This window comes from Ambystoma mexicanum, chromosome 2q (genome assembly GCF_040938575.1).
Source record: "Ambystoma mexicanum isolate Mex_15411 chromosome 2q, UKY_AmexF1_1, whole genome shotgun sequence".
Lineage (NCBI taxonomy): Eukaryota > Metazoa > Chordata > Amphibia > Caudata > Ambystomatidae > Ambystoma > Ambystoma mexicanum.
Genome location: NC_090924.1, coordinates 1,082,913,750 through 1,082,934,343, shown reverse-complemented (window position 1 = coordinate 1,082,934,343; position 20,594 = coordinate 1,082,913,750). Strand labels below are relative to the sequence as shown.

At 45.9% G+C, this 20,594-nt stretch overlaps 1 protein-coding gene across 3 annotated transcripts in view; it reads right to left on the bottom strand.

Annotated features, from left to right (window-relative positions):
• Positions 1 to 20,594, bottom strand: part of AKAP9 (A-kinase anchoring protein 9) — a 2,953,299-nt gene that overhangs the window by 1,888,544 nt on the left and 1,044,161 nt on the right. For all 3 annotated transcript variants that reach the window (XM_069648423.1, XM_069648424.1, XM_069648425.1), the window contains one exon: positions 7,004 to 7,230. In XM_069648423.1, the coding sequence (XP_069504524.1) occupies positions 7,004 to 7,230 (227 nt within the window). The remainder of the gene's footprint in view (positions 1 to 7,003; positions 7,231 to 20,594) is intronic.

The window sequence follows — 20,594 nt, the reverse complement described above, 5'->3', positions numbered from 1 at the left end:
ATATGTCACAACAGGGCCTCAAATTACTCTTATGAATCAAGAGAGAGAAAAGGAGCCCCGAACTGGGATGGCTTGGGATTTGTCCACTCGTGAGCTGCTACTCCCCCCTTCCACTGCCAGCTTTATTGGCTTTGGCCGGCAAGTGTCTGGAGTGGCAGCCTTTGCCCGGCCTGTTGGCCATGGGGTTTCAACCTTCTGAGACAGAGCAAAAAGTGAGTGAACAAGATAACAACGATCAGGAATTTGAAGAGGATGTGGCTTACTTGGAAGTGGTTTTCAACCGTCCGGATTCGCCGGACTACTCTGTTTTGCCTCCCTCGTTAGTCATGCCAAACTCTAATTCCTCAGAGGGTCAGCTCTCCGCTGTCTAGAAGTTGGAGAGACAACATGCAGCTCTGGCTGTGGATATCGCAGAGATGAGTTTTACAAGACAATCCCAACGCAGGTTGAGCGACCTAGCAGGCACCGAGTGTTGTACTCCCAAAACCCGGGATATTGTGGTTCCCGTTTGTCTGTATGCCAATCCCTGCATTTTGGGAACATTAACAGCTGGGGGACACCCAGAGGTCCCAAGGGTCTCTACTGCTCACCCTGCTTCAATTACGAAGACGTTGAGTGAGAATACTGATGTGCGGTCGGGACGGAGACAGGGGTTATCCCAAAGCCGCTGCAGGAGCCCCCGCTGATGGATAAACCAGACAATCCCTCGTACAGCCCAAATGATATTAATCTCTCCTCGCCATCCTCTGCTGAATCTAGTGACACTGGTGTCCAGGAGAGAACTAGATTTGGTACCTTCAATCCACAAATGCAACAGGGGGGCTAGACCACGCCCAATTGCAAGGCCTAGTGATGGCGGCTTTAAACATCTCCCTTAATCCCTTCTTAAAACTCTATGAATCACTGATTGTTTCTATAAAAGACCAGGCCTCACTTTTGGCAACGATGCATGCTAAACTCTCCTCGCTTAATGTTTTGCGGAGAACGTTCACGCCAGACTGGATAAAGAAGCGGAACTGTCTGCACAATGGCAGTCACAGCTTTTTGACCTGCCGCGTGGTGAGGAGTGGAAGAAGACCACAGTGATGACAGGTATACTGGACCTACTGAAATGGATAAGATGTCATGTCACGCGGGAGACTGGGGTCTGCCGCTCCCATTTCCTCCTGGCGAGTCTACCCGCGCGTTCGCGTCTGGGGACTCGCCGGGAGGGGAGCGACGGGTTACGGGGCCGGCGGCCTTCGGCGCATGCGCGGAGGACCTCTCTCTCGGTTCCGCGCATGCGCCGTGGACTGGGCTCGCCTCCTTGGAGGGGCTTGCCTTCCAAGCCTCGTTGTGGGTTCGCCGGCGCCCGGAAACGGAACGGCTTGCGTTCCAGGCCTCTCGGGCGCCGGCGGCCCATAAAAGGGGCCGCGAGTCAAAGCGGGTCGCGTCTCAACGCGGTTCGCTTCGCTCGCCTCGTTGTTCCTGCCTCTCTACTTACCTGTGGCCTGTCCTGGGCCAGCCTGCCTCCAGTCCTTACCTGTGGCCTGTCCTGGGCCAGCCTGCCTCCAGTCCTTACCTGTGGCCTGTCCTGGGCCAGCCTGCCTCCAGTCCTTACCTGTGGCCTGTCCTGGGCCAGCCTGCCTCCAGTCCTTACCTGTGGCCTGTCCTGGGCCTGCCTGCCTCCAGTCCTTACCTGGGTCCTGCCTTGGGCCAGCTTGCCTCCAGCTCTTACCTGGGTCCTGTCCTGGGCCTGCCTGCCTCCAGTCCTTACCTGGGTGCTGCCTTGGGCCAGCCTGCCTCCAGCTCTTACCTGGGTCCTGTCCTGGGCCTGTCTGCCTCCAGTCCTTACCTGGGCCCTGTTCTGAGTCATCTACCATCTATTGTGTATATGGGTCATACCCTATGCTAGCCTGCATTCTCCTGTTCCATCCTGGGCACGTGTATACAGTACTTTATTTGGCCAGACAGCAAGCTCCAACTGAACTCACTCTTTCCTGTCTTGCCTGACTCCGAACTTTATCCTGTGTACCATTGGAACCATCAGCACCAACCAAGCTCCTTTTGCCTACTGCGAATACCTTTTCTGCTACACTGGTCTATCTACCAACTGTCGCTGCACTGAGGTTCTTGGAAGATTCATGGTCTTGACTACTAGCTCCACCTGGACTATGGTTCCATCAATCTGAGCCTACATCCTCTTGTCACGCATATCTGGAGAGTGCCTTTTGTGACATTGGGAGTTGGTCCATCCTTCACCCAGTTTCTCTGTTGGGTGGTGGAGAGGCTGATTCCTCGTGCCGCTATTTCGTCAGTTCCCGGACTTCAGACTGGCGACCTCTGCGAGACCAACCACCAAGACTACAGGTACGCGGTCCTCTCGGGCCAATCAGCTTGACATAAGAATCCATAAAGGCTGTGGAGGTCTGGAAGTATGGGCCCAACCTATTTGTCATCAGGTGATCAATGACTATAGCCCTAAAAGTTTGATGCAAAGGCAGGTGACAGAAAAGTCTAAATCCCACCCGGGTGAGACCAATGAACCCCCTTCCTCTGAGGGCCCATGGGAGCAAGGCAGTCAGCACATTAATTCAGAAAAGTCAAGTCTCAAAACTGCCTACAACTGGGGGAGACGGAGGCCCAGACGACACTGTCTATGTCAAGTTAGTGCCTATGGCTGTCACGGCCTCCAGGGTGACCTTGAATCCGCTAGCGGGAAAAGTCTATCCCGCTTTTGAACAACTGGGTGTCAAAGAAAGTACATCAAAACAGGCTGTTAATCTCAGCCCGCAAAGGAAAACTAAAAATCTTCCAAGGCCCAAGCATGGGAAATTGAATGGCTCTAGAGCCTTCCTGTGGAGGTTAACCATGATTGAGGCAGATCGAGGAGTCCAGGGTCCTATTAAACCACTCACCAAGAAGAAGGCGGATTCAAACATAATGCCGGATATTACTGGAGAGCCAGAGAATGAAGATGAGCTTCTTCAAACCCTGTTGGACTTGTCAACTTATATGGATGATCCACCAGAAGAGCTTGTAGAAATCAGTGACCAGACATATACGGTGGATGATCCAGGCTATGAGTCAGCAGTGGAAGAAATTGGATTCTCTCTTGGCCCAAAAGCGGCCATAAAAAAGCCGAATTGGGATCAAGATCAAAACAAAGATTCCCTATTCCTTACCTAACAGCAACGAAGAGCCAATCTACTGAAGGAACATTATAGCATGACTCCTCCACTGGAAGAACTGGTAAAGAAGAGATGCAAAATCATCTAAGGTGTTCAGGGAAGAAGTAAGATTTCTGCTAACCCCCAGATAATGATTGAGAGGATCATCAGGGAGAAGGACGGTTTAATAATGAACAGAAGAAACGTCCTAAAGCTTCTACATTGTTCTCTGACGCTTTGATTCATTGATCAAAATTACATTGAAAGTGTTGCATTTGTCAATGAAAGGGATATGGATTGAGTGATTGTGCACCTGAATTCTGTATTGGTAAAGCAAGCTATCTTGGAGCTATTCGTAGATTTTTTACATTTGGGGTTCGAATGAACAGATGTGGCTCTGGTCAGCTTTAGCATCATGTTGAACGATCAATCTAATCAAATTTCTAAGTATGGGAAGCCAGTAGCCAATAGGGGCCTTTCCAATAACTGTGGACCGGGAAAGAGAAAGCTGTTAACACCCTCAATAAATGCCTCAGCATCTACGGGTGAAAAATACAATCCGCTATCTCCTGTCTCCATCCAAGTATCATATGACACTACCTGCAATAAAGCAAGAAGAGTAAGGATGCATCCGACTACCAAGGAAGTTCATAGTCCTAAAGTCGACTGGTCATGGCTGGCTGCATCTCTTGGACAGAAAAATAATCTGTAACTCTCTGAGTGTGTGGTGTCATGCACATTGAATATCGCCTCATGGAACACCAGGGGCTTTGCTCATTTGTGCAGGACAGGATAGCTGGTTCTGGATAGATTTGATCTCATATGCCTTCAGGAGACCTGGTTGGCATCCAAGTCACTGTGTAAAGGCTATGAGATATGTTTTAATCCGGCTATAACTAGGAAAGTGGGGAGACCTTCAGCGGGCTTAATGACCATGATGAAAATGGGGCAATGTCTTAAAATCTTTAATTTTAGAAATCCATGTCCGTACCGTATGTGCAGCAGGTCCTTCTAGAGTGGGAAGTGACCCCAGGCCTGGAACCCATGTTGTTGGTGATATTGATAATAAGTGATGAGGATTTTATCAATCTGATTACTGGTCTGATGGATAAATCTTGGGTGGATCTAAAATCTCCCTCTTTTTTGATTTGTGGAGATTTTAATGCAAGGGTTTTGGATGACTCGGGGAACATTCTTGAGCGGGCTCTATGCATAAAAGGGATGCCCTATGGATGTCTCAGATGAAGGAACGGTGAGTATGTATGATTAACAGCGCTCTCAGAGGTGACATTCCGGGAAGACCAACCTGGGTGCGGGGCACACAAAATGCCCATTTCTATTATTTTGCATCTGTTATCTTGGTTAACCACATGCACTCCCTGAATGTCACACCTACCAGCGAAAGTGACCATGCTCTTCTACACCTTTGTTTTAAGGAACTGGATAGCGAGCCAACGAAAAATACAGGGAGGGTTATCCAAATAAATCAGGTGAGCAATCGTTTACGAATACTCCCGGGGCATGTTCCAGAACTTACTGGGAGCTATAAAAAATCATTAGCCGAAAATCCCCTGCGTGTGAATTACTCTGGCCTCCTTTTAAGGTTTCAGACGAATGTAATGTCTGGAAATAACCAGATGATTGATAGACTGTATTATCCCAATGAAGAAGTAAAAGATCAAAAAAGAAAACTGAGCGGGCTTGCAGAAAATAGAGCGTTACGAAAGGGCTGACAAAGTATCCATGAAGAAAAAACAGCGTAAACAGCAATACAGAAATTGGCTGCTGTCCACCATGGCACAGTGCCTTCAAACTGACACTGAGGTTATGATGAAAATCATGGCCCCAAAAAAAATACCTGGGTTTTGTTGAACAATTATTCCACATTTCAACTGGCTTCCATGATCCCGGATGTTATTGAAAGGGCTTGGATCGAGTTCTTTACAATGCTCTTATCAAGGTTTTCTAAAACAGCTACAATGACTGCAGATCAGACTAGCAGGCAGTGGTCTATTGATTTTACCCGAGAGGATTTTGTTACTAGAATAAAAGGACTGTATTCATCAAGAGTGGCCGGCCCGGATGGTCTCCACAATGAAATGTTAAAATGTAATCCTGAGGAGTAGGCAGACCTCTGCTGGAACTTATTTAACCAGATTCTGGCAACTAGAAAGGTTCCCGCTTCGTGAAAGGCAGCAATCAGAGTGGCAATCTGTAAGAAGGGGGATAGAGTAAATCCCAAAAAGTACAAACACGCTTGGTAAGATCTTCGCGTCAATCCTGGCGGGACATCGTAAGGATTGGGCAATAAAAGCAGGCTGTCGTGATAAACAACAGACTGGGTTGGTCTCTGGGGTTGGCACCAGCCTCAACTTACTCTTGCTTAACATCTTAGAGTCGAAGGCTTGCAGATCAGGGCAGAAGATCTACCTGGCCCTTATTGATCTGGAGAAAGCTTCAGACTAATAGCAGGAAAATTCTTTGGGGAAAACAAGACCTCCTTGAAGCAATAAAAGACCTGTACACTTCAACCTCTCTTCAAGTTAGGATGTCTGGTGTAGGTAGTCTAAATCAATAAATACTTCAAGGGGGCTTAAACAGGGCTGCCCATTGGCGCTCAAATTATTTAACTTGTATTTGATTTGGAGAAGAGTCAGGAAGAGGTCCTAAAATCTATAGACATTCAATCGCGTGGGTCATTTATGCAGATGACCTCGTCATGATGTACTATACACTATTAGGGCTACAAAGGCGTGTGAAGCAATTGGAGGTTTTACTAGCTAAAAACAGCCTGCGGGTGAACTAAAAAAACTAAGATCATGATTTTGCCTAAACCAAGATTACGAAAAAAGGTAAAATTCAGCTGGGTTGTAAACTCTGAGAAAATATCGGTAGAGTGGATGTCATGACCTACTTGGGAGTTCCGTTCAATACTAGTTTAGTTGAAAAACCTTGGATGGACGCCCTGAGGTTTAAATGTGTGAGATTGGCAGCACAAACCAAGAAGATTGACAGTAAATTCAGCAAATTTACGGTTGAACCTTTGATTGCCTTATATAGGTTGAAGGTGGTACCAATATTGGTATATAGTGCGGAGTGCGCCCCCCTCCTCCTGGAGATTACCTAGGACCGATTAGAGGGACTTTTCTGGAGGAGGGTGCTGGGGCTAACGCAATCCTTACCAATCTCTTTTGTTCGATTCAAACTACGGCGGCAATCGCTTAAAATCAATGATATGTTGGCGCTCATTGGGTTTGTTTTCTAAGTGTGTGATTGAGTGAAGGATACCCCTGTTTGAGATTCTAGACAAAGGAGTGTTTACTGGCTCTGATTACATAGTGGATGGTTGGAAAGCTTGTTTTAGAGACCTGCTTGGTGAACTAGAATTATTAGAAGAGGTCCATCTTTCAAATCCAGAGAAAGTTAAGCTTCAGCTTAAAAGACATCCCAAGAACGCTGCCAGTGTGCAGCCGATATACTCAGCCTCTGGCTCCTCGGTGACTATTCAGCCTCACCTATGAAGGACCTGACATTTTAACCAACCCATGGACTTCCATTTTCCTTACTCAAGGACCTCAACAATCTGTTTACCCTGCCTTGATAAAGACTTCGGTCGAAACACTTGTTGGCTATTTTCACATGTGACTTGCACTATACGTGCTAAGATAACTGTCAGCACTCGCATGCACAATAAAAATCAAAAATTGAGAACCAATACAAGGCGTATTGACCTTCTTCCAAACTAATCCACACTCAAGGATGCAAACAGAAATCCAGTGCCATTACAAACTAGGTTTGCCTACCACTAGTAAAAAATAATGTATGTTTTCTAGAAAGTTGTCTGGAAATCTTACCTGGTTGCCCGTTTCATTGATGGCTTCAAGAAGTTTCTCCACTGCTGCCTGTAGCCGGGTGCTAATGTTTAAAACTAGATCTTCGTTCTCAGGGTCTATATCGATTCCAGCAAAGCCACTATCGAAAAGGCGCTGGGAGAGTCCCATGCCTTCCTCTGCTCCTCCTGACCAAATGCTGATGTCATCACCGCCAACGTCGCTGCCATGACAAGAGTCTACAGGCTCCTCTGAAGGAAAAAAAAGCATGCCAATTATTCAGAAATTCTCTCGGAAATGCTTCCTCATGTCTATGGAGCATTGGCAGTTGCGGAAAAACACACAATCACCAAAATGCCATACAAATTAATGTATTACATTGGTTATGCGCACACTAGGAAAATACAGTTGACACATTATTACTGAAAGAATTCACTAAATGCTTTCCTACAGGAAAAGGGCTCTCCATCTTAGATTGAAGATGTCCAACTTGAATGGGAAACAGACTCAATCTAAAAATGGAAACAGAATGATGTGAGGTAGAAGCATCTCCTTGAGACACCAGAGTTCTGAAGAGTTACAATACATTTTCATTATTAAATGTTTACATCTGTGCTCTGCATTTAGAAGGAATGAGATTGGTGATAGAAATTAAAGGTTACTCACCATAGTGATTAACGTACTCCTAGTACATAGTCCCCTTTCCTTCCAAAAAAGAGCATTTCCTCTTCAAATCTATAGGCACGTTTACGGGCGGGCCCATGCCCTCGTAGCCCCATCCTGCGGTGACTGGCAGCAGTCACCTTGTACGTGCCAGACAGATGCACTAGCCTGACCTAATTATAGCGGGGGGTGGACAGAGGGTCGTATGGAGGAAAGGAGACTATGGACTTGGAGTAGAAAAAAGAAGGTGAGGCGCACACTCCAGTTCCCAGTCACATATACCTGCTGCAGTTCAGTTGATCTTCTCCTCCAAGCGCTTTCATGTCTCTAACAATCTTCAGGGAGGCAGTCTTTCTTTTCAGGTGTGACTGATTAGTTTCAAATTCAGTCTCAAGGCATTCTGGTAGCTTGGAGTACATTGGTCACTACGGTAAGTAACTTAATTGCTTTTATTTTCCATCCCCTTTCCTCCATACTGTATGAGCGATTACAACCGATAAAGCCCTAAGCGAGGAGTGACGTTGATCACTTCGCGAACAAGTTCTTGAGGAAAGTTTGTCCAAATTGGGCATCAGCCCTGTCACCAACATCTAGACAGTAGTACTTACAAAAAGCTGATGGCGAGGCCAATGTGGCTGCCTTACTAATGACCTGCCATGGCACCTGTCTCTGGAAAGCTACAGTTGCTGCTTTAGCCCATACTGCGTGAGCATGAATATTTTTAGGGCATTACTTTTTCTGCAATCTGCATGACTCAGTGATGGCCTCAAACATCCACCTTAGTATGGAGGCCTAGGAGGCTTGCCGTCCCGGAGCAGACCCACCAAACGTGACCAGAAGGGCATTCGAATTTCTAAACTGCTTCGCCCTGTCCAGGTAGAACCTGAGATTCCTCCTGACATCTAAGCAGTACAAATCCTGCTCTGCCTCTGACTGGGGCTCTGGGAAGAAGGTTGGGAGGACGATCTCTTTATTGATGAGAAAGGAACAAGTTACTTGCCTGTAATGTATATTCATGAGCATGTGAATCCATGCCAGAGCCCATGCCGGAGAACGATGAAACTACTTTTGGTAGACATTTTGTGTGCATCCTCATGACCACCTTGTCTGTGAAACACTGTATAAGGCTCTGATGCCACAAGCGCCTGGATCTCACTAATACACCTAGCAGATGTCAGACCAACTAACAGAGCCGTTTTGAGAATGACCCACCTTATGCTGGTAGTAGCCATGAGTTCGAACGGCTTGTACGCTAATGCAGCAAGCACCACATTAAGGTGCCACACAGAGAGTGGTCTCTTGACTGGAGGGTAAAGTCTGGTTGACCCCTGCAGATGTCTCTTCAACACAGGTTTGGCAGAGGAGAAAGATTGTTCTTCCGTTTCCCTGTATGCACCAATAGCTGGCAGATATGTGCGCCATGTATAAACCTGTACACCAGTGCTGGCTAGGGAAGCTGAAAAAGACAGGACGCGGTCAAGGGAGCAGGACACTGGATCTAGCCCCTTATCGTTGGCCCAGTAACAGAATCTGGTCCAGTTGCTTTGGTACTGTAGCCTAGTGGACTATTTTTTCACCATTTGGATATCTACCTACATTGGACTGGGAAAGGGCTAACCTCTGCATCTTCAACTGCTTAGGTACCAGACTGAGAGTGTTAGGGATTTGGGCTGCGAGTGAAAGACTGCCTCCCCCTTGCTGTTAGAGCTGCAACAGACCTATCGAATTCAGAGCAACTGGCACCTGAACTGCTAACCTCTCACCAGGTCCGAGCATTATATTCTTGCTGACCAGTCAGGGACCACCAAACTCATCCAACACCGAGTTGCACTCCGAAAACATCTGCAACACCCTTTGTATCAGTGGCGATGGAGGGAAAGCGTAACACCACAGGTTGTTCCAGGAGATCTGGAGTGAATCCCCTAGTGACAGATTGCCCTGCCCCATCCAGGAAGTGAACCGTCTGAATTTGGTATTGTTCTCTGACACAAAGAGGTCGACCCCTGGCTGCCCCAATCCCTGACAGGGAACCGAGGTCCAGCAGGCCTAGCTCCCATTCATAGTTGTCCTTCTGGAGCCTGCTGAGTGGGTCAGCCCGGTCGACCTCGTACCCCTCTGCTTGTTGAGGTGAAATATCGATGTGGTACTGTCCATCCTGATGAGAACCACCTTGTTCTTTATGATCCCCATCCCCCCAATGAGGAGTCTGTCGTAAAGACTGCAGGCGGCTGCGGCTTGTTTATAGGGACCACCCTAATGATTTTTTCCTGCTGCCGCCACCAGATTAGATCTGGCGTGATATGTGGCGGTATAGGGACCTTGTCCGATTAGGAACCCTTCTCCAAGTCCCAGCTTGCTGCCCGATGCAACTGCTGCATCATCATCTTCAACCTAGCTTGGGGCACCTCCAGGATGTATGCTACCATGAGGCCTAGTAGGTGTTGATACCACCAGGCTGATGTAACTTGCCTGTCTAGAAAATGACCAGTGGCCCTGAGAATCGCGGCGACCCACTCCTGGTGTCCCACACCAGGCCCAGGAAAATCATGGACTGTGTCAGAGCAAACTGACGTGGCCTGGTGCACTGAGAACCCAAGTTGGTAAAGGAGATCCATGAGGCCCTTCATAGTGCTCTGAGCCACCTCTTGCGAACAGTCCCTGATGAGCAAGTTTAAGTAGGGGTAGACCCCGCCTTCTTTTTGCAGGTGCCTGGAGTCATTTGTCTCTTGTGGTTATGAGGGTGCCATAGGAGTTGAAGATGACAATTGGCGTGGAGGCAAAGGAGGACAGGGAAGCAAAGGGTATGATTTAGGAGCACCATATTTTACTATATAGGACGCAGTGGAAGCTGTTTCTAGTACAGCGGCTGCAATTGTAAGGGGAGAGTTGCAAGTCAACTCAAAGCAATCTAATTCACAGTGGTGAGCTCCCTTAAGTTGTATACCCCTTAAGTCTTCCACTCGCATAGAGCTAGCCGGTGATTGATTGCTTCAGAATCATACTGTAGTGGGGCAGTTGTTGGCTAGAAAGCAGGTGCCCCCCTTCCTTCCCCAGAAAATACGGAATTACAGAATCAGAAAACACATTTGAAGCTGCACTTTAAATTCTCCTGGAAATGCAGCTGGCACAAAGAATAGTTAGCTTCGCTACAGAAGTAGGGACAGAGGAGGGATTAGCTTGCACAATTAGTGTGTCCTTTTAAATAGAATAGACTAGGTGGCTGGAAAGCGTGTACCAAGATAGGGATTCACAACACTAGTAGGGCAATATTTCTATGGGAAGGGATGAGGTTGCTGCGTACCTATATGTAGAACTGAGATGTGCCAGGCATGCACCAGACCGGTAGGCAGCATATAAATGCAGAGCTAATGTGCACTGCAGAAGAAACATAACGTGACAAAATGCCATTTTAAAAATTGCACCAGCAGAGAATTCAACCTTGCAACTTTAAGAAAGGCCCAGTTGAACATGCTTGAACAAATCAGGGAAAATGCTGTAACCGGCTTGATGGTTACTAGCTAAAGGAAAGTCAAGGCCAAACCTTGCAGGAAGTGTACATGGCAGAATAAGATATTATTGTGTTCGGTCAGCTGGCAGATAAATCAAGTTGCAAAGACACAGCAAAGAGCTTCAAGTTTATAATATCCCAGGAAATCAGAAGGAGGTGACAGGTTAATGTATTCTCGGCTAGGCGTGAAGGGAAGACGCAAGAAGCGGGTAAAGAAAGAACTAAAATGCTGCGATGAAATCCTAACAGGATGACTCACAAAATAATTATTCATAAATCTGTCAAGAATAGGATGGCGATAACAAGGCCTTGAGCCTCGGCACTCAAGGCATGGGTGGTAAAACATGGGCTATTTGATTTAATTAAAATAAGGCGACACGCTTGTCTCTCGCGTTCTCATAAATGTGTCAGCATGCAGCCAGTTCAAGGATACTGTGACCGCACAATTAGCACATGTCTTTTTTCACTGCAGAAGTAATTCAGGGCCTACCAATTAATTTCTAGATATGATGAGGTCGCACTTTCTTAGGGTAATGTCCATAGGTGGGATCTTCGATAACGATTATCCAATCCTTAGGTGCACACATAGGTTCTACATGTAGCTTAGTAGAGGGAGCCAATGAGCAGGAGCAATAGGTTTCCATAACTATGACATCACATTGACCATTGTTGTATCTTTTTTGACAAATGCCAGTAAGAGGGCCATTTCACCTTTTCTGACCCTCTTATCAATACTGTCTTCCATTTCCCTGGGAGAGCCATTCCACTTTGGACTTGAGGAAATTAAAGGATTTTCCAACACTTTCTCCACAGCAAGGCACTCCTCATTCATTGCTCCCTGTTGCTCTTTACTCCAGTCCCGGCTCTGGCGCCGGATAGCCATCATCTGAAACGACAGTTCCTGGGTGCCCACGAGTGCTCCCCTGATCGAGGCAGCTAATATTTCTATAAAAAATAAAATGGGCCTATTCAGCAGGCTTGAGCTCCAGTTGCAGCCAGTTTACAAGTCTCTTGTTCCACAATGTCAGCAGGGAGAAAACACTAGTTCTCAGTAGCTCTCTGAGCACTGCTTACTGCACCCAGCCTAAGCGGCAACAATGCCTTGAGCTCTACTGTAAATAAATTGGCTAATAATGGTCTAGTGGCAACAGTAGCTTAGCAGTCTCTCGAGGTTCAGGGTCGGAAATGAATAAATAAATTAAATTATCAAAAATCAAAAGTAAAATTGAGCGGCAACACTCTCGGTAGCTCCGCGTTGGGTTTTGTTTTAATATATAATGACTGGACGGCACCAAACGGAAATTGTAAGTCAAAAGTATCACGATCTCAGCATTAGGTTTTGGGTGTATTAATTAAACAAAAGAAGCCAGGCTGCAACTGTATCCCACCCTCAGCTGTTTGCAATTTCACTTGTCGGTCCTCAAAGATCCCCTCTGTACACAACCCTGCACAGAGACCAGCAGAGCAGGAAAGGCAGAGGTCAGAAAAAACTTTCCTCAGCATACTCAGTCTCAGCTTTTACCAAACGTGTGCAGGCCACAGGAACTGCCTTTCGGCTGCCGCCTCTGCTACGCTGACGCTTGGGGTAATTGGCTTTTAGCCTTCACATTAGCAGCACTTGAGCAGTGTTTCACCTTCACTGGTTTCACTGGTATCAGCCTGAATCTCTAAAATCACTGCAGGAACTGCCTTTCCGCTGCTGCCTCCCCTTCCGAGTCAATAACTTCCAAACTTCACGTCCTGGAGGTCATTTTAAAAACAGTCAGTGCTAAAGACCTTGAAAGTCGATCTCGACGGTACAACATCCTTATTATTGAAGTAAGTGAATCCTCGCCAACAACCCCTATGGAGGCTTTCGTGGAATCAATGTTGCAGGAAGTGCTTGGCCCATATAACTTCTCTGCTCTATTTGTGTCAGAGAAGGCACACCAATCCCTCTCCCAATCCCCAGGACAGCAAATATGGTAAACTATAGAGAACGGGAGCAATTTTCCACCTGGCCAGGAACAAGGAACACCTTCAATACAAAGGCAATATGATTCATATTCTTCTGGATTTCTCAACAACTGTTCAGGCACTTTGGAAAATATTCTTGAAAATAAAAGTCCTGAAATCCAACAACATCACATATTCAATGATTTGTCCTGCCAAGTTCTGTGTAAACCATAAAGGGAAAACACACTTCATTCTAACAGCAGAGGCAGATTGGACATTTCTTGCATGAAAATGCATGAAAGAAAAGCAGTAACAATATGCAAATGACGGATTTCACAAGAATTAACTAGGGATGTCATACATTCCTTGATATATGAAAGTTACGTTGTGGCAAGGGGTACAACAATGATCACACAATTTGGGAACATTCAGATGATGACCCCAGGTCACACTTATGTTTGATGGAACCCATTCAAAATATTTATAGGACGACGTCCTGAGAGTTTAATAGATGCTAGATTATGACCTATGCTAGACTGTGGATCCTGTCTCAGTTGATTTGTGGAGTGTCTAGCAAAGTGAGCCATATATTTCAGCAAATCTTGATGGATTTATCTGAGCTGTTCGGTTACGTTTTACAGTGACTGTGTGCATTTGGTGCTAAAGTTGCATAAATATCCTTTTACAATTGATGTAGAGGGAGTACTAGCTTGTGCATTACACTTATGGGCACATCTTATAGTTGGGAGTGGGATGTACAGGGATGAAAAGGGATGTTATTAGCCACGGTGGGGGTTGAATTTGGTAATTTGTTAAACAATTTTAGGTTTAGATCGAATGTTCGATTACGTTATAAAAAGGAACCTTCAACATACATGCTAATGTTGGAAGAGCTTTATCATTTTTGTTTATAGTGCGCAACTGCTATTAGAGTGTGTCCATCAGTCCATATGGAAAGGCAATTTTAAAAAATGTTGTTGAACCCCCTTCCCAAATATTCTGGTGTGGAATAATGGTACACTCAAGAGATGAATGACAGGCAACACAGGGGCAACTCCCCCCCGTGAATATATGCATTAACATAGAACATACATGGGGTCACTCACCCCAAAAAAGCTAGAAAATAATGATCTGCATGGAACATCATGGAGTCAACATAGTGTTTATACAGGAAACTCATTTAACTAAATCTGGAGAATCTAAATATGTCTAGGAATGGGGATGTTAAACTCTATTCCTTGTACCCCACTTATTATTTCGGGGAGAAGCACTGAACCAACAAAATGTTGGCTTCAAATTTGAAGCGGTAACTGCTGGCATTGAAAGCAAAACCTTAACAGTTAATGGTGATATCAAAGGGTATTTCAGTAAAACACTGAAACAGGTGTGCACCGAATATTGACTCTCTGGACTATTATGAATATATTAAAAACCAACTGGTAAAATTTGCAGAAACAATAATAATAGTGGGTGGGGGTTGCATGGGTGATTCCAATACTGTTTGTGCAGATATGGATAGGCCTTGCATATGTCATAATCAATACTTCAAATGTGTCACTTATACGATTTGGTTGATAGTTGGAGATTTGGACACCCTAACGATCCCGAGTTCCCATTCCATTCCGCTCCCTCTTGAAAACTCCACTCGTATCAAACACACACTAGTATCCAAAGATAAAGCAAATTAATCAAAAGCTGTAAGACACTTCTGCGCACCTTGTCGGATCACTCTCCAGTGACTCCACATTTAGAAAAATTCTATTCATGAGATCTAGTATTCACAAAAGGAGGTTTACATAAGACTCCGACTGATCCCTTCGTTAAAGTGGAATTGCATACAACTACTTAAGAGGAAATAAAAACTCAGTTAAATAACATTTAACTGTGTATGAAGTATTCAAGCGCTATTAATTGTCAATGAATTCCGAATATTTAAAACAAACAGAGAATATCTGGACAAACAGGAAGAATCCCTAAAAAAGACTTGGAGCTAAAATGCCAAGCCAACAATGACCGTTCTATACTAACAGAATCAAAAATATTAACCCAGAAGTTTCAAGATACCTCAATTTCGGAGGTAAAATTCCTTGGGTGACAAAACCTTGCTCAACAACATGGTGAGGGTTAACAACCTAGTAAAACCCTAGCATGGTTGCTTCGGTCGGAACGCAAAAAACCCATAGTTCGAATGATTAACATTGACACTGGCAAGGTACTTTATTCTGACACAGATATTACGTGTCAGTCAGAAAATTCTATACATACTTCTCCACATCTAAACTTGAACACTTCACCAAATAAACTGATCAGCTTTTTGATCAAATGAGCCACTACTGCTAGTTAGTAAGTAGTTAGGAAGCAGGGATAACTGTCAGGGATGCCCATCACAGAACAATAAATCAGGCAAGCAATTACAAGAATGCCTAGTAATATGGCACCTGGTTTGGATGGGTTATCATCAGATTTTTATAGACAAACGTTTTATAGACAAACATGCACTTCGGTTAACGTATACCAAGAGATGCCAGAGTATGGACATTTACCCAGAACTAAGAGAACCAATATTACGTTGATACTTAAACTAGATAAAGATGCTAGTAAATGTTCATCATACCAGCCAATTGCTCCAGCCAATTGCTCTCATCAACATTGACAATGAAATCTTAGCCAGACTTCTTTCAGCCCCCTACTACCACTGATGCTGCAGTTTGGGGGGTGACCAAGCAGGATTTATACTAGGGAAGTCACTGTCAAATAACTTAAGAGTGTTTGGTCTCCTACAACTAGTTAATCCTGACCTCCATGCTACAGTGCTCTACTGGACACGGAGAAGGCATTTGAATCTCTTGAAGGGTCTCTTCTGTTTGCAGTGCTGAACAAGATAAAAATGCCCAATCACGTCTTAAATTTGATGCCACTACTATACAATGAGCCCAAAGCTAAGATAATGGTAAATGGGCAATTGACTACAGTGATCTTTCTACAGAGGGGCACAAGGCAGGGGTGCCCCCTTTTTCTGCTTTTGTTCATCCATAATCTGGAGCCGTTGGCCACATAGATCAGGGAAGTACAGTAGCTAGAGGTCTGCAGTTGTATATTGTGACGCAGCTGGAGGTTTTGTCCCGTATTCCCTTATGGGAGTCACCCCTTGTAGGCTAGGGAGGTGAGCCTTCTCAGCAAAACCCTCCCGATGAGTTTAGGAAAACAGTACCTCATTGAGAGTGACTCCCATTAAGGGGACAAGCACTCCCATTCCCATCGGGTAGTCCCTACAACTAAGACATTATCTGCATATATGGGAATCAGAGAATCTGATGTTACATTCAGCTGTGGGACTCAAAATAATACTGGCAGTACCTTTGGGTGTTTGACTCAAGACAATGCTGGTCGCTTTGTGGGCTTGACAGCTAAAGATAAATCACACCCCCCATTATGGTCACAGAGCGAGAATAAAGGGTTGCTCACCCTAGAATGGAGCAGAGGAAACAATGCACAGAGATTAGCCTCTGACGTGAGCACATCAATGAGGAGCAGAGCCGGCTTTGGCGCAGACAGAAGCAATAGAGGAGGAGAGCCGCCTGCCGCACGGAACAGAGCTGAACAAAGTCGGCTAGGCAGAGGCAGAGTAAAGCAGGTCTTACCTGGAGGAATGACCACACAGGCGACGTGGTGGGGCCAGTGCCCGAGAACCTGAACTCGAGGGAAGAACGAATCCTCTGCTCGCTACACGAGCGCCAAGGAGCAACAGAGACACTGAAACGAGCGGAACAGAAAACTTGCTTGCGTCCAGAAGGGAAGACCAGAAAGCCGTGGAGAACACCATTGCCACAGAGCAGACACCACCTCACTGAAGCAAACCCTGCAAATTCGAAGGTACTCGGGTTGCTCAGAGTGGGAGGGGACAGAGAGAAGAGAGAGCGAAAGGCTGAGGAATTAAGGATTGGCCTAACCCCATATAAAGGGTATAAAGGCCCGAAAAGAAAGAACCAAACAAACATAAGGGTTATGGGGAGTCTAAGAAACCCGAATATTGCAAGCATACAGATGGCTCCCAGAAACTCTCAAGAGCTAAGAGAGGCACATGGAAAGAGGGGTTACCAATACCCTAGGGAGACAAGTAACACATTCGGACAGAGGATCCCAAGGGAGCCAGATGGGATTCAATAAGCTAAATGAAGACTAGATTTGAGGGGCGCACAGAGGCACCAAAAACATGTAACAAGTGAGGACAAACCAACCAAAATGATGGAGAGGGATTAGGGAACAATATCCCTCCACCTAAGGGAACTTGGAAATTTGGTCTTTTCAGGAGTTTGAGACTTTATTTTGTAAACTTAATACACTTTTGGAACTTTGATAGACTGCCAAGAACTGTTAACCCAGGGAGACTTGTTTTCTATGAATAACCATTGGATCCAGAATCAGGAGGGATTCCTGGAAGCCCCAAGAGAGATCGATGTGAACAACTGAGGGCAGGGCACTCTGCCTACTTTTTCTTTTATATTGTTACTAAGTGGAAGGACCATTTTAGAGGATCGGTTTGGACAGAGGACTATTTTTTATTTTGACTATTGATGGGTACCTTCGTATAGTTGTTTGGAAGGGAACTCCTCTTCTAGCAATAGGGATAGGTAGGTGTTCTCTTTAAGTTAAACATAATCCTTTGACAACATGTCCTCTGGTCCAAGTCCCCCTTCTCAGACCAGAGGACATGCCACAATATGCTCAGCCTGATTGCATCTCCCTATGCGAATTATATATTTATTAAACACCCTTGAGAACATTTGTCTCTAGTAAGGCAATACATTGAAACTTTTGGTCAGGCTTCTGGATTGCAAATAAATGCCTTCGAAATCGATTTTGTTTCTTTCGCTCAAACATTTTCAATTAGATGGTTGTAACAGGTTTTGGTGGAACAAGGTCTTTACTAGGTATTTGGGGATAGATAAAGCAAAGACAGTGAACTTTTGTTTTCTAAAAACTTTGGAGCAGCTATAGAAAAACAAAGAAATTACAGAAATAGTGGAATTTACCTCCATCATTGATATGCAGAATATCCGTGATTAGGATGACAGTCCTACCAAGATTCCTATATGTCTTTGCAAATGTTCCACAAATTTTATCCAAATCTTTTTTCGCATAATAGAGAATTGTGTAACACTATATAAGGGGAGGGAAAACTGCTAGATGAGTTGAGGGGCCAGCCATGCCAGACTAAGCAATGTTTAGTAGCCCATGCTTAATATCTAACTTACTTGTATGATTCAGTCCCTAGCCATTCTCCTGTTCAGATAGAAAGGGCGATAGAAGCTCCTGCATTGCTATGTTCCGTAATATTAAGTAAGAGATTAAAATATATGAATATAGTCGAGTGTACACTGAGGGGTCAGAAATGTGAGACTGAAACAAGGGTAAAGTTCTCAAAGTTTGCCATTTATTAAAGTAAAAATAGGGTTGGATGAACACCTAGTTTTGCCTCTCCTAACAGAGAGATCCCTACCTAGCAAACTAAAACTAAATAAAACTGACTTTGTGTCAACATTATCTCTGGCTCTCACACTAATACAAACAACTAAATTATACAAGGAAAATATGGCTAAAGTTCAGTTCAACAAAACAGTCTTGTAATTTAAACTCAAAATGTTCTTGGAAGTACTCCTTGCGACCAGGATTGTAGTCCCTTCCCCTAAATCAATCCAGGAACACTGAAATTATAGTTCGGTTTGAACACAGTTCCGTTCAAAGAAATATAAAATTCTTTTCCAACCACAGAGTCTTTCTTGAAGAAAAAACAAATGTCCTGTTGACCACAACTGGTTGATAGTTCAAACAATTCAATGGTTTCCACAATGTCCCTCTTATATAGATGATTGGCTCGCTCCCAAAACACAGGTTCCAAAACAAAATGCAATTGAAACTTCTTCTTGTCAAGGTAAAAAGTCACTCTTTTCGGGGGGCGCTGTTGCACGGCATTGTTGATGGCCACGGCCTGAGAGCACTCTGCTTGGGGGCTGACGATCCTTCGCCCACCGGAGCCGATATACTTGTGGCGGAGGCTCGGATCCTGCTTCTATTTGTGGCGGAACATCCTGGGAAGACGTGGATCGCGGCTTGGGGGCTGCAGTGGACGGAGGATTGCGTGCCCGACCTTGAGGCCCTGGGCAGCTTCGGCCGTGTGGACCCAGCGTGCCCCTCAACCCTGCCTCGTGGAGTCCCGTATATCAGGTGGCCGCGGCCACTGCTGGGACTGCTGCGGCCGCGGCTCGCAGAGGGCCGGCGCTCGGGCCGGAGGACACGTCCCGCAGTGCCTGCTCCTTCCCCTCTTAGGGCCGGGTGCCGGCTCCGATGTCCGCTCCGCGGCGCTGGCACCCCGGCTTGGGGCCGCGGGCTTGGTAGTCGGCGGATCGCCTGCTTGATGTGTTGGAGGCGGTGGGGGTAGGGGGTCATGGCCCCCCATGGAGTTGAGTGGAGTGGCCACTTGGTGAATACCCACGCTTGTGCTCTGGGAGCTCCATCATAGCAGCGTTTGACTGTGGGCACTTATGGGCAATTAGTGGTGGTTTACAGTGAACTGTGGTACAGTCTGAGGATTGCTGGGACTGATGGCAAATGACATCCCCTAAAGTGCAATTTGACTGAGAAGACGTGGCTGGATACCCTCCAGGCCCCCCTCTTTGGAGTGTAGTGGGGTGCCCCCCCCCTTCTTTGTGGAAGTTCCCCCTTTTTTTTGTGTTGGCCCCTGTACTCTCTGCAACAGCCCGGAATGGACTCCTGCCGGACGGTCTGCGGGCTGATTGCTGGCACCATCCCCCCCACCTGTCTGGGCTATATAGCGGCAGGGTGGGGCGCAGCTCACGATCGTCTTTGTAGCTGTGGGAAGAGCTGGGTTCTTTGCCCTCAAATTGTGCTTCTACGGCCTTAAGTCTGGCAATATCTGGTTTTATAGAGTTTACCCTCCCTGTGTCTGGGGCCGGTACGGCTGTTTGTGGTTCCCCTTTATGCCCCTGGGATGGGCAACCCCAAGAAACAATCCAAGATGGAACAATTTGCAAAGACAGATAGAGTAACGGCCAGCCTGGGAGAGGAGTCTGGGGCTGCTCATATTGACATTTCTGCCTTAAACCAAGCCCTACTGGCTCTCAAGAGGAGTATGGACAGTCTGGGAGCTACGATCGATGCTCTCACCTGTAAGATGGATGTATCGGCGATACAAATCGAGAAGCTGTGCGGTCGGATGGCCGAGGCGGAGCAGAGGATTGGGGACGGGGAGGATAAGATCTCCGTTCTCCAAAGAGAGGTGACCTCTTTGCAAAAAGCTGTTAAGAAAATAACGGCAAAGAATGATGACTTGGAAGGAAGATCAAGGAGGAACAATATACGAATTACCGGGGTGGCTGAGTCTACTCTTATTGACAACATGGAGCTCTTTGTTGAACATCTTCTGAAGGAGGTTTTGGACGATCCGCTGGTCTCAAACATGTTTATGGTTGAGAGGGCCCATCGTTCGCT